Source organism: Tachypleus tridentatus, chromosome 13 (assembly GCF_004210375.1).
Source record: "Tachypleus tridentatus isolate NWPU-2018 chromosome 13, ASM421037v1, whole genome shotgun sequence".
NCBI classification, from domain to species: domain Eukaryota; kingdom Metazoa; phylum Arthropoda; class Merostomata; order Xiphosura; family Limulidae; genus Tachypleus; species Tachypleus tridentatus.
Window position 1 is genome coordinate 88,743,558 of NC_134837.1, and position 14,969 is coordinate 88,758,526.

At 31.4% G+C, this 14,969-nt stretch overlaps 1 protein-coding gene across 2 annotated transcripts in view; it reads left to right on the forward strand.

Moving 5' to 3' along the window:
• LOC143236821 (uncharacterized) overlaps positions 1–14,969 on the forward strand; it is a 200,202-nt gene that overhangs the window by 155,568 nt on the left and 29,665 nt on the right. For both annotated transcript variants that reach the window (XM_076475419.1, XM_076475418.1), the window contains exons 9-13: positions 3,818–3,906; positions 5,491–5,603; positions 5,766–5,875; positions 12,410–12,501; positions 13,852–13,928. In XM_076475419.1, coding sequence (XP_076331534.1) covers positions 3,818–3,906; positions 5,491–5,603; positions 5,766–5,875; positions 12,410–12,501; positions 13,852–13,928 — 481 coding nt within the window. The remainder of the gene's footprint in view (positions 1–3,817; positions 3,907–5,490; positions 5,604–5,765; positions 5,876–12,409; positions 12,502–13,851; positions 13,929–14,969) is intronic.

The following is a 14,969-nucleotide window of genomic DNA, read 5'->3' on the forward strand; positions in this document are numbered from 1 at the left end:
AACTGATATAATTTAACCTACATTATCAGAAATGTTCAACACGTATCGGTTTATTTTCGTGAGTGTTAACTAATGCTTATTCTCAGACTTGCGTCAAAATTTGGAATTTTTGTGTTGTAATCATGTAAGTCGGTAAGTCAGGACTTTTAACGATATAAATCAATTTTCTATACCCATAGTACATGAAAATCATATTCTGTAAATTAAATTTACTTTAATTTAACTATAAATTTCGTCCAAACAAAATGTTGCCACAAGCAGGAATCTGAAATAAAAAAAACGTTAAACAAAATAAAATCTCAGCTAGTGAAAACCAAGTTAGGAACCGTAAGGGAAGCATATGATTTAGAATTTGACAAAAACAGCTTTTATTTGGAGGCATGATACAGAAACAATTACACAAGAACTGTTTGAAATCTTTAATTAAATGTTAACGTTAGGAGCCTTCCACTGCAAGATCGGTTATAACGAGATAGTCTAAAGTTAAACTCAATATATGTGGAACTTCTTCAAATATTAATTTAAACAAAATTCATATTGCGTTTCAACATGAAGTAGCACTCTTAGAAAACTTACACATAATCACTATACTTTAGTATAGAATAATAGCTCTAAACTTTAAATCTAGATTAAAGGACAATATTTTGCTACATTGATGAATTTAACATTACATTCTTAACATTTTAATATCGTACGCTACCTTTACACTATAATGGTTTACGTTAAGGGTCTACTAAAATACTACTCTACGTTAACCTCTTCTGATTAAACTGTATGTTACATATAATATTGTACATTAATATACACTTAAATATTGTGAATGAAAAGTAAACTTCTAAACACTAAGCTTCTACACTTTTTTTTTTTTCCAAATATCATCTTATGTTTTAAGACAATTAAAGAAGCTAAGACCTTATCTACGCAACGAACGTGGTTAGGCTTACAGATTACCATAAAAATTAAAGAAGGGAACATGGGAAATTAACAGAAGCTATATAAAAGAAAATAAAACTTGGGAAAGAATGTTACATAAAGTAAGTTGTACCCAGAAATGTCTACCTTATGCATTGTTGAATTAATGAGCGTTAAAAAGTTTATAGGGCTGATGTTTTGTTTGTCATTAAATACAGAACTATACACAATGGGCTGTTTATGCTCTGCCCATAACATTTTTAACGTTATAAGTCTACAATCTTATCGCTGTGCTACAGGGGAGGGCTAGGGCTGATGCAGCAGAGCTAATTATTAAAGCTTAAGTATTTTTCCAATTCGAGAGTTACAAAATTTATAAATTGTAGAGACTTTGTGAATAAAACTCATTATTGGAAACTAAAACTAAAATCATCTCAAGTAAAGAAAGGTTTGGTCATTGCTTACTGTCGCCCGTTATTTGTTAAAACAAGAAGCCTTTCTGAATAACGATCGTAAAGTAATCGCTTTTAGTTGTTTACAGCTGGAAGGTTTTTATCAAGTTTTTGGTCGTATGTGTATTTTTTAACACCTTTCTATATTCATTAAGATCACGTAACACTAAGTACTTGAAATAATATATGAAAACCGAGTATGTTTTCCAGAAACAGTTATTACGGATGGTGTACATGTTAGAAACAATTAATATATAAATTAAACTTTAAAGTAGAAAAACAAAATTCCATTTCAGGGGACAACCAAAAGTATAAAAAATCAGACTTAGAAGAATGAAAAGAAGAGATTAAATCAAAGTTAAACACGATAAAGGCTTTGGAAAACATGTACATGTACAAGACATATATATATATACACACACACTACTGGCCAAAATCTTAAGGCCAATGAACACAAAGAAAAAATATGCATTTTGCGTTGTTAGACTCAACCCACTTGTTTGAGTAGAGCTTCGGAAGATGAAAATAAGAAAAAGGAAAAACAAAAATAAAAAACTTTTTCAGCATTTAATAGAGAAAATGTGAATACTATGAAATTAGCCTAAATACTAGCTGGTCAAAAGTTTAAGACCCTACGAAAAAGAAGTCCTAAGCAGGGTAGGAAATGCCCAACGTGTGGTCTCAGTAGTGAGTTGCACGGCCATCATTGAGAATAACTTCAAACATTCGCTTTGGCATGGTCGATATAAGGGTGTGCAGAAGGCTAGCTAGAATGTTATTTCAAGTGGTTAAGATGGCTTCACGAAAATCATGCACTGTTTGGAATTGACGTCCATTTCTATAGACTTCCCTTGCCATCCACCTTCAAACATTTTCAATGGGGTTCAGTCCGGGCGAACACGTTGGATATTCCAAAAGAATCACGTTATTCGCCATGAAAAAGTCCTTTATCCTGTGGATATTGTGGACTGCAGCGTTGTCCTGCTGAAAGATCTAGTCATTTCCACACAAGCGAGGGCCTTCAGTCAATAAGGATGCTCTCTCCAACATACCATTGTAGCCAGCTGCTGTTTGACGCCCCTGTATAACCTAAATCTCTGTTGTTCCATGCAAGGAGAAAGCACCCTAGATCATGATGGAACCTCCTCCACTGTGTCGTGTATAAAATGTCTCCGGTTGGATATCCTTATCGTGCCAGTAACGTTGGAAGCCATCTGGGCCATCCAGGTTAATTTTTTTCTCATCAGAGAACAAAACCTTTGTCCACTTTTCTACTTCCCATGTTTGGTGCTTCTCAGCAAAGTTTAACCAAGCTGTTTCATGGCCTTTGAAGACGTTTACAGTTTTTAAAGCCTTTCTCTCGTAGACGCCGTCTTATTGTTCTTGAGCTGCATTCTGCGTCCGTAAGGGTCTTAATCTGGTACTACAATCGGCTGGTATCTTGCCGGACAACCCGTCGAATTCTCCTGCTTAACGCCGGCGAAATTTTATGGGCCGACCACTTGAAATTCTCTTTCCGTATCACTCAGAAATTTGCAATAGCAGTGTCACTACGCCCAATCTCACCAGCAATGGCACATTGAGAGAGACCTTGCTTTTGCAGCTCGACAATTCTGCTATGTTCAAACTCTGTGAACTTTATAGCCTTTGCCATGTTTTTTCCCTATTAAATGCTAAAAAAAGTTTTTTATTTTTATTTTCCCTTTTCTTCTTATTTCAAAGCTCTACTCAAATAAGTGATTAAGTCTAACAACGCAAAATGCATATTTTTTCTTTATGTTCATTGGCCTTAAGATTTTGTATATATATTCTATGAATAGAATAAAAGATATAAAGTAAATTATAAAGAATCATAAATAAAAGATTGGCTTAATTTATTTTAAATATGCCATTCTAACATAAATAACATTTATTTAGTTTGTTTGTCCACCTTACAAACCCTCAAACTTACCCCTAAGCCAACCGGAGAAACCAAATAATTAGTACACAAATTAGTTGTTTTTTGTAATTCATACCGATAATGAACTTTGTAAAGAGAAAACTGTAAAATATCAGTATGAATAAATGACACTGATGTATAACCAAAGAGTTACAATTAATATTAATTACAAATTAGAGCAACCTGCTTTCTTAAATCAAAACTAAAAATCAGTCTGTTAATTAGTATAACTAATCAAATTACAGTTTTACGCCCTTGCTCATAAAGATCAGATGCGTCATGGTATCATATATACTGCCGGACAATATAAATTACAAAACAAATATATATATAGAATTAAATAAAGTGTACGAAAAACGATATGCCGATTTTGCTAATTCATGTTTAAAAGTCTAGCTGAAAAACCACTCATTTTCAAGAATATTCATAAGTCTTAACAACTGTACCTTCGAAACTATGGGTTGAAATAGAGTACAGTAATGAACATTTTTTTAATTTTTCTTCTACTGAATAGAAATTCGCCGTCAACCTTTGGAACCCTCGAGATGAACAAGTACAAAATGTTAATGAGATTTCCATTAGACAATCTAGACATAGCAAAAAGTAAGTTACTTACTCGATTTGATTTTTGTTGCTGTTTCCAGGCCTGTGTAACCTAGTGTAATGTGTATCAATATATTGGAACCTAAGCTCTTCTTTTATATCTCATCTGTTGTGCACATTTATGGTTACCATTCGTTATTCAGTACTTAGCTTGTGTAGATACTAAGAAATATTCTAGAATCAAAAATCGATAAACCACCAAATACGGAACTCAATAACCTAAGCGCTCTCGGAATCCATTCTAAGGAGAACGGCATTCCATCCGAAAGGAAAACGTTTGTGTTAACAAGGTTTCCTTGTTTTGTGTTTTAAGTTTGTTCACGTTTTTTATCAGACCACACTACTGAAGAAAGAAATCCTTGTTTTGCTCTTACAAAATCTTGAAATCACTGATAAGGCTTCAGTAACTGTTAGCTTAGTTTCTAAAAAAAAACAACAACAGGATAATATTAAAAGTAATTCACTAAACTGTGGTAACCTTTCGACAACCAAGATTGTTTTACGAGTGCTGGTTATTCTAAATATTAGTATTAACAAACAGTATTGTTGTTAGATAATTGTAGAATGATAGAAAGTAAATGTACTAAATTACCCTAAGTGCTTCAAGTACATTTTTTCGTTCCATTTATTCAGTAACATAATTTTATCCACCACAGATACCTTATTGTTAAGACTAGTTTGTTATAACTAAGGCCTCTGTTTATAAAACTATAACAAAAATATCGATAAATGTTTGTCTTTGTCGCCCAAGTTCTCATGACTAGACAATTCTAACTTTGTCTGAGTTGTGAACCTAGTAGTCATATTTGATTATATTTAACTTTTATTTTGTGATTCGACTTCTTTTCATGTTTAACAAATTTCTTAAATTTCAGAAGGTGTGAAATCTAATTGGTTAGATATTTCTTGAGGTGTTGTTTATTTCGAAAACTAATACGTTTCAGTACATATGCTCATTCGATGGTTCTCAAATAAGTTTTCATTGTATTACTACAAATTAGATTTTTGTCACAAGCAATGCTTATTCGATCATACGAATAAGAAAGCTTCCCAGTCTTTGACCCACATAATTTGCTGAAATCAGAAATAAGACACTGAACTTTATAGCAGTCACACAGAGACTTATGTCAGAGTTGTCATGATATTATTCAAATTTAACTTAATTCAAACGAACATGAAAGATCTCATAGTATATATATATTAGAACATATTTTTGAAGTTATTTTCCTTTATTACTTGTTTTCTACAGATCAACAGTATAGATTATGGCAGTTTGTTGACATTTATAAAACATGTTTCCAAATAAACAAGTAATACAAATTGTTAATTAGAGAGACTTTTTTCGTCTATTTCCATAACGTTACCAAATCATTGTTCACTAGCTTTTGTATTACTCATGCTAATTGGTATTAAATTACCTACGTATTAAGTGACAATGTATATATTTTTTTCTGTTATCTCTTCTTTTACCGATTGTCTCTTCTAGATGAGTCACACCTTCTAAAAATTAGTGCCTGATAAAAAAGTACCTTGAAACTCAACTTTTGTTGTCACTAGTTAATGAAAACTGTTAACTTTGCACAGGTACCGATACTAACATCAAGAAAGCAATGAAAGAAATTGAAAATTTAGAAGAAGATATTTCTCTTTTAGGCCGCATAAATGAATTAGTTGGAAAACTCAAATGTCAGCATCAGGTAATTTTCTTTTCCTTTCTTTATGAGAGTTTGATTTAATTGAAGATTCTGATGATTTAGAAATTACTTTTTGGCTTCTCTCTATAAAAAAAAATGCTTATTTCTGTATAATATACAAAGTAGGGTCATGTTTTGTTTTCTAAGCCTAAATTTCCTCTGTAGATATTGGACGAAGCAGTCGAGGAAGTACTGAATGCTGTCAGTAAACAGTTAATTGATAAGCAGACCACAGATCCACAGCTCCTGAGTGTACAACTCACTGTAACGTCACCGTAAGTATTGCTATTACAATACATTTTTCATATCACAAAATCCTTATGTGTAAGATGACAAAAATTCCTTGATAAATCGTAAGTTTCAATGTGTAAGTTAAATGGAAATTTGTTTCGAGATATGGAACACGTGATTCTGTATATTGTAATTATAAACTTAATCTTCTGCAAAATAAGAACGTTGTGTGTCGTTTTTTATTGGTGTTTTCCACATAATTGATCAGAAATTATTACTATTGATGTTGTTTTTTTCTAAATGTTGATAATGTATTTAGAAAACCTTTGTTATTAATGAGGTGACGGTAGAAAATTTTACTGAAATTTATATGATGGTATACAGATACAGCTCAACTTTTTGTAGACAACACTATTGTCAGTGCGTTAAAACAATTTTAAGTCAAATAAATACAAATAAGAAGCATGCACGTTTACAATTATCAACAGTAGTAAATACTAAAAAATACATAGAAGTATAAGTTAGCTACCAAAGCTTACTTTGAAAGACAACCTATTAGTTGCAACTAAAGTGAAATATGGTCATGGTATATAACTTGTGCTCTAAACAAGTAAACATATTTTGCGATTTCTTAATGTATACCTTCCATATCGATATTCATAAAATTCTTATTAAAAATGCCTAACGTGGCTTAGAGATTATGGTTGGGTAAAAAATCGAAATATTCAAGTTACTATCTCATAAGACATTCTATACTGAACAATGTACGATCATTATTAAGTTATGCACAGTTACTTCAACTGTGAATATAATTGAATAAAACAATATGTTCTGATAAGATGATTTCTGGTTGTGAGAAGGCAAGCAACATTTTACACATTAGAATCTCTCTTTTGAGTCAGTTCGTTTCTGTTCTGAAAGTAAAATTTTCCAAAAAAATTTCCGGCAATGTGAAATTGTTCATGATTTTAGAAACTGGAGATTGACTTGTTTGTGTTAGGTGAATACACATATTCAGTAGTAGATTTACTGTGATTACTGGGCAGATTGTTAGGGTCTCCATTATAATTGAAGTAAACTAACTTTGCGGTAATTGCTGGGACCCAGCATAGCTTAGGCTTCACTATGCGTCGGAAGCTTTTTCTATTATAGTCCTTTCATCGAGAAGTATGGTATGAAGCTGTTTCAAAGAAATTGTCACAGAATAATAGTAACGAAATTAGTGTTCACATTTATCCCTGAGTATTTTATTTAGGTTGAAATCTAGTGGTTTTACTAGTGTGCTACTCAACAAAGTTGTCAAAAATTATCGTCTTACTTTTTCGAAAACATTTTTGGCGATATAGTCACAATGGATTTTTACAACATAATATTAAAAATTTCTTACCTTTCGCACTAATAAGGCAATGTTATAAAATTGGCATGATGACATACAATACTCGAGCACACTAAGGGTATTATTTGCTTTTCTAAAATAATTAAAGGACTTAACTCCTGATACAAAAAAACAAAAAGTTACCCACACCATTACACTCACTCCACTTGCTTGCTTTGTTGTGAAAACAACAAAAAAAAATCAAACGTTTTGTATGGTTTTTTGCTGTATTTTAAATTTCCCGTAAACATAGGAAGAATGAAACGTGCTTTATCAGACAAAGTCACAGTCTACAAGTCCATTCACTATCACATTTTGTGGTTTAAAGATTATTGAAATAGTGCTGAGATAAGTGAGTTTTGGACTTTTTGGTGGCTGTCGTATGACATTCCTTGTAATATCTTTTTAATGATATTGTTGGAAATAGTCGAATACTTGCTAGTCTTCAAGAAATTATTCAGTTGCGATCATTCTAAGGTACACTAAATATTCTCTTGGCTAAGTACCATTGTTAACGGTCATAGTTTCTCTTTGTAAAAAAAAACATTCGACGATCGATAAATCACGGTGATAAATATCTTTGAAAAACTGTTAAAGAAGCTGTCTTTGATAAATATGACTGTGATGGATGGGTTCTCAGTGTAAAACCCAGATAACCCTTTGTGTAGCTTTGAAGTTAACTTCAAACAAATAAACTGTAATGACATGGAGACTCCTTGTTTTTAGTTTTTGTGTACTCTCTAACCATGATACGATTATATTTCAGACATATCACATGATTTTTTTTTTTTTTCGTATTCAAATAAACCGACTCTCTGCAAATGTGTTTATGTATATATATGGGGAAGGAGGCTTAATGTATCGCAGAAAAATATGTGTATTTGTTTACAAAATACAATTTATATCACATACAAGTTGCAGATATACGCCTTTAATTGTCAGTAGATTATATTTCAAATTAAAAATAAATGTAGTTAACGGAAAACGGAACTTAAACTTTAAGAACTTTTGAACTATTTCGAACTTTACGCATTATCCTTGAACTACGATAAAAAATAAACTGACCTCGTAAATATTCGAAGAAAATACTTTAGTATCCTATTTTAAAATCGGACTTAGATCTTTACATTTATCATTCTTTGTGTAACTTATCCCTTACAATAATAATTCATAGGTAGTCTATCAGTGAAACCTAATTTAGCCGTATTCGTTAATAACAGTGTGCTTGTTTCTTATATCAGTAATTGAAGAATCGTGTGTTAAGTACTTCAGAAATAGATGTTTGTGTTTTTAAACCTTTGCACGAGGTCACTAAATAATCTAATTAAAAGGAATAGAGAGATTTCAGAATAGAATAAATTTTGTTGCTTATGGAATATGTTTTGTTTGTTTGTAATTAAGCACAAAGCTACGCAATGGGCTATCGATGCTTTACCCACCACTAGTATCAAAACCCTATTTCTTGCCTTGTGATTCTGCAGACATACCACTGTGCCATTGGGAAGCTGGAATGTGTGTGAGATTACGACTGCACTTTCAATAAAAAAAAATATAGCTAGTTGGATAATATTTTAGAACAACAAATGTAGTTTTCAAATTGAATACGTCGTGGGTTTTTCTTATAACATCGTGCTGAGTTAAATTTAGATTTTCATTATATGTTCCTTATACATGGAATACGTACACTGAACTTTACGCACTGAGCTCAATCAAATGTGTAAACTATACTTAAAAGAGTTTAATTTAGAACAGTAAAGGAAATGTGTAAAATCCATCAGTTTTGTAAAATATCCGAAAAGATATTGTACATCATTTACTTACACTTTTCTCAGGTATTTTATTTAAATTGTTTTGAAGTTAGAGATTTCTATCCGAATTGCGAACCACTTCAAAACATCAAACGAAGATAACTCTTTAAAAAACATTACTTTAGTAATCTTGGTGTTTGTGTACACCCACACACAATCGCAGAGACGCCCAAAGTCATAGTGTGAAAGCTATGTCTGTAAAACAAGTAATATATTCCAGGAAAACAAAATGGGTATTTTAGCGAATCTTGTGTCAAAGTAAGGAAATATAAATCAACATACCTTATATACCGTTTCAATTTTGTTGCCATAGTGACGGAAATAAATGATTTTCTTTCCACTTTTTTTCACAAGAGTAACGCGTAAAGCGTTAGTGTTTGTCGAGGTGCTCTTATTCACTGTTGATCTGCCTGAAGTAATGTTTGACCGCACAAGATAAAATAGAAATAATCTAAACTTTTGTGTGTGACTAGAATGTACACGAATGCTTCTGACATTGTCCGATGGTCATATCATTCAGATAGATGTACAAAAACTGTTCTTTACAAACCAAGTGCCCGTCAAAGTTCGTTGTTTTAAACGTTTAATACGGGTGATCGTTTTATTGTACCTGCCAAAAACAGTCTTGTTTATAACAATACAATCGACTGGTACTTACTATTCTTAATATGCCATTTTTTTATATTAATGTTAGGGTGGACTCAGTGCTTGCAGAAGCGTCAACTAAAGCTTATCCATTAGTAAAACTTAAGTAAATATTCAACAATGCTTAACATTTATAACCAATAACATGTTTATTTTAAGACAGTAACTCAATTAGCATTCAAGGTTTTAATTCAGCATTGATTTATAATTAGCTACTACTGCGTAATCTGTTCTAATGAATTTTAGTCTGATCAGATGTAGTCATTCTTTATATTTTTTGTTCTATATGTATGGCCAGGTGTTTAGGGCGCTAGACTCCTCATTTGAGGGGCCGGGGTTCCAATCCCCGTCATACCAAACATCCTCACCCTATTAGTCGTGGGGGCGTTATAATGCTACGGTCAAATCTGCCATTCGTTGATTAGAAGAGTAGCCAAAGAGTTGACGGTGGTTGGTGATAACTAGCTGCCATCCCTTTAATCTTACGCTACAAAATTAGGGACGACTAGCGCAGATAGCCCTTGTGTAGCTTTGCGCGAAATTCGAAAATAAACAAACGCTTTGATAACAGGATATTTATAACATACATATGAAGAAGCTCAGTTGTCATTACGTAAAATTTTGTTTTTGCCAAATTTTTTTCTAGATGTATGGTTTGGGGTTTATAAGTACTTTTTACAGTCCTTTGCTGTTAAAAGCTATAGCAAATTTTATATTGTTGAAACACAGCTATTTACTTATTTTATGCTTTGTTTGCTTGCTTGTTTGTCCACCAGAATAACATTTTATGGACATAACTGGGTAAAATTGGATTGATCAAAGACAACTATGGTGCAGGCATATAAGTTTCTGACTTGTAATTGTCGATAGGAGGAAAAACAACCTATTGGCAGGATCACCAACCAGAAGCGGCTATTCTGAAATTCGTAATGAATAGTAGTATTGACTATCACTCTTGTTTTGTCCTCATAGCTGAAAATGTAAAGTACGTTTGGTAGCACCATATCTTGGTATTGAGATCCATTCTTCCAGTTTTCAAGCTCATTTTATTTCAAGGATTATTATTCAGATAAACGTATGTTTGTTTTTATGATTGTTTTAACATGCAATATAAGCTTTCATATTATGAACTTTTAAGGTATATTAAAATTAGAGACCACAGAGCTATCGTTGAGCCCATTTCTGTTTATATAAATTACGTTATCAGTGTTACAGTTCTGTATAAGATTGTAAAAGGTCAGTAACTGTTACAGCCAGTCTGTTGGTATCTGTTTGCATTAGTGCAAGACTGCAAATGAGCTATCTGTGTGTGTCGTGTCTATCCATTGGATGAACATCGAATTTTAGAATTACAAGCCCTCAAGCTTACTGCTTATATAGCCACCAAGAGACTACTTTAAATCAAGTTGCTGTAAGGAAAAGAATTTATGGACCTGCAAAGAATGTTTATTGAAAATAGTAATAGTAATATGAATACCAGAGATACCCAGCTCATCTACTTTTACTACAGTCCACATTGAATAATATGCTGAATAAATAAAACAACTCTGGATGTGTTGGTTTTGAAAATGTCTAGATGCCCATAATTGTTTATCTTCCTTGGGTCAAACAAGCTTTAAATTGGTTAAAGATGAAAATGTACATATGATATTAAGTTCATCACTTATGACTTTGATGAGAAACTGTTTTTTTATAGTTTTAATGTGTTCACAAGGAATTCTAGTAATGAGTTGCAAGCCAAAATAACTCACAGTCAAGACCTTGGCTTTCATGGTAATTTGAGCAACAAACTTACTGAGAAGAACAATGAAACTGTTAAAAGTGAACTGATGACACCTGCTAATTACTGTTTGCTCTAGATGGGCAAATTGAAAGGGGTTTGATGGGAACCTAGAAAACACTTCAGGTACAACTATGTTGTCCCTAAATGTAAAGTATAATAAAACAGTACCAAGGAGAGTGCCTCCTTTACCTGGATTTATTTTAATACACTAAAAATAGTTTAGGTAGCTTTGAAAACAATGTTGTATTATTGGATTCTGGACAATGTTGCATAACCTGCATTGGTTGAATAATATGGAAAATACGTTTTTTTCAGCATTTGGTCTGATTATTTAGTCAGACACGAATAGGCAAAAAAACTGGTGGTAGGTGTTGTTGAGGAATTGCAATCCTTTTATTCTGTTATTGGCAGAGAGCAAGTCCTATGGAACTTGTATTTTATGTAAAAAAAATGTTAATGTCATATATATGGCACATGTTATTGATTTTATGGTTTCCTTGAATTAAAATAAATAAATATTGAATTTTATTAAAGTAATTATATTTTGATTTTCCTTGCATAATTTATTATTGTATTATATTTAGTTTACCGAGAACTTTGTGAAGGATAATCTTCTACAATAGTTGTTTTGTTTTCCATATATATATACTGACCTTGTTTTGTTATCTTTCTACAAAAATTTCCTGAAAAGTCTGAAACCACAGGCACTTCAGTGAATTTCACAGAATTTATTCCACGTGTTGTCTTAGTAATTCGAGACAAGTATGGATTAACTCAACCATCTCATGCTCTGTCAATAGCATAATGGGTCTCATATCTGAATTTAAGAAAAGCTGAAAAATCACCTATTATTCCTGACCTCTTGGACACCGTATATGTATTATTGAGTGTAACAATTTGTTTTAAACATATAATTTTGTACCTGTTGTTTTCAATTTGTAATAAACTCATTATACTGACATTTCAGAGAAGGTGTAGATACAATTAACATTGTCTACCCAACACCAGAAAAAAGATCTTCATGGGAAACTGCATTCAACGAAGCAAAACAAAAACTAGGTGAGGATATATAGTTATTGTTGCATGAATAAATGTAAACAAACCAGGAGTTTTTTGCATTTGGAAGTCATAAACTCATTGATTTTTGTTTTGGCACAAAGCCTAGTGTAAATTATAAAAAGAGAAAGAACTAGGCCACTGAATTTGAAGAAAGTCTAATCTGTACAATCCATATGATATTGTCTGTAAATATATATATATATATGATCATAAATAAAGTATGATTTGGTTAATTTTAACGTATTAGTGAAAAATAGTTACATACCATGCAAAGTAGTGTAAAGTCAATGAAACAGATCAATATATACTGCAAATGTTTTAATTTTATGTTGTTTCTCTCAGTTTTTCTATTTTATTACCATATATATTTATATACTATACGTAGTCTTTGACTTACAAATGTTATGTTTTACAATTTCACATAGCCTAAAATTGAGTTCTGTTGTAATTTAGGTTCAAAAGTTAAATAAATGTTGAAAGGTGTCAAATTTATGATATTTGCCAACAAAAATATATTTTAATACACAAACAATAACATGATTTATAGTAATGGCTATTATAAATAATGATTTATGTACAGAAATCTTCTGAACTTACAGACATTATTGAGTCTTCTATCTGGTCTAGAACTGGATATCTTACAAAGGGTTCATGATGAACAAATTAATTCTGTGTTGATATAGGTGCAATTCATTTAACAGGGAGCTAACTAGCTCTGTGTTCTTCAGTGAGTTTTTCACTGATGAAGTTATATAATGGTTTCATAAAAATTACAAGTGTTGAAAATCAGTCCACTGTAGTTAAATAGTTTGTAATGTTGAAAATCTATAAACATACCTGTTCATTATATCTGAAATTCCCAATAATAATTCTTTATCACGGTTATAGCTTCTGTGGTTTATTGTATCCCACCTGTAGGAAACCAAAAATATATACTGTCTCTTGGCATGCTGTGTTGGTTATATTTGTATGTGTGAGGAGAGTTTCTAGAAATTTTAGCCTGCAAAACAATATTGATAATGCACTGTTGTTTATGTACTCACATATATTGTTGAGTCTTAAACTCAAGAATATTCCACAACTTCATTGAATAGGTAGGAATTTCACAATACAGATTTAAAAGTATAAGTTATGTACCTTTCTAAATATAAGTTTAACTTAAACAAACATTGGTATCTGAATAAATATATAATAATAAATCTGTAACATAAGCAATAAAATTTCACTTTTAAAATTTTGTAATTTTTAAATCATAGTTTTACCTGTTCATGATGTTGTCAAAATAATATGATTTAGCAATTATGAAAAAAAAAACCTGTTCACATGTTCATCTCAGATTTTTACTTTCAGCACTTTATACAAATAAGAGGCCTCCACCGGAATTTCTGTACCCACTTCCAATACGTAAGACAAGGGCAGGACTACAAGTAAGATACAAATATTTATAAAGTTTAAAGTTTTTGAGGTTTTTGTTATACTGTTAAACTAAGACTCAGTTTGTATAACTATCAAAGCTATGCAAATTTTTAACCACATCTGCATGTGCTTGAAATAGGCTCTTCAGACTGAAATATTAAGATTATCTATTAAAAAGAAAAATAACTAAGAAAATAGTTAAATTCATTACATTGCTGAGAAATAATGGAATTTTAAAATTATCAAGTTTTTTGTTTAGTTAGAATACTGTCTAAGTTACCAAAAATATCTTGTTTAAATTTTTGTAAAAACACATACAAAATAAAAATACAAAAGATGGCTCTGTTGAAAAGGATAATTAGCTTCCTTGTGATGTTATTGGTGAACATGCACAAGTTGAATAAGAGATAAATGAAATATAAAAGCAAATTGTACCTTGTTGCTGAAAAACATTTGTTTGAAAACTGAAACTTTAAAGTGATAAAATAAGAACATGTAGTTGAAACAGGATATTATTTTCAGCTTTGTATCTCATGTATCTCATGAGCTTTAGCAATTTGTGAGATGGATAAGTATATTAATACAAATATAGTTTTCCTAATTAAGTTTAGATGTAGGTATATAGTTGTTACTATGTGTAATGTAGCAAAGCAATTGCAGTAGTTCTTTGAACACATATTTCAAGATCAAAGAATATTATGTCATATTCTGGTTTACTGAAAGTTTGAAAATATTCACTCCATATGAGAACTCTTGTTGTTTACTAAGGAACATGAAGATGAGATAACCAATAGGATTTTACATTTTACTACTGAGTACTCAGTTGCAGTAAAAAAATAAATGATTTGCCAAATTTACTTAAAAAATAAATTTAACTAATGAAAAATGTTATTTCTTTTTATGAGGCTCTTTTAAGACCAGATTTAGCATATCAGGCTGAATTTGGGCCATGTAATTTGGAAAAAATAATAATAAGTGTGATCCAAATGACATCTGAATTGACCAACCCAGAATGTTTGAAACGAAAACAATAGATAGTATTGTTCAAGTGT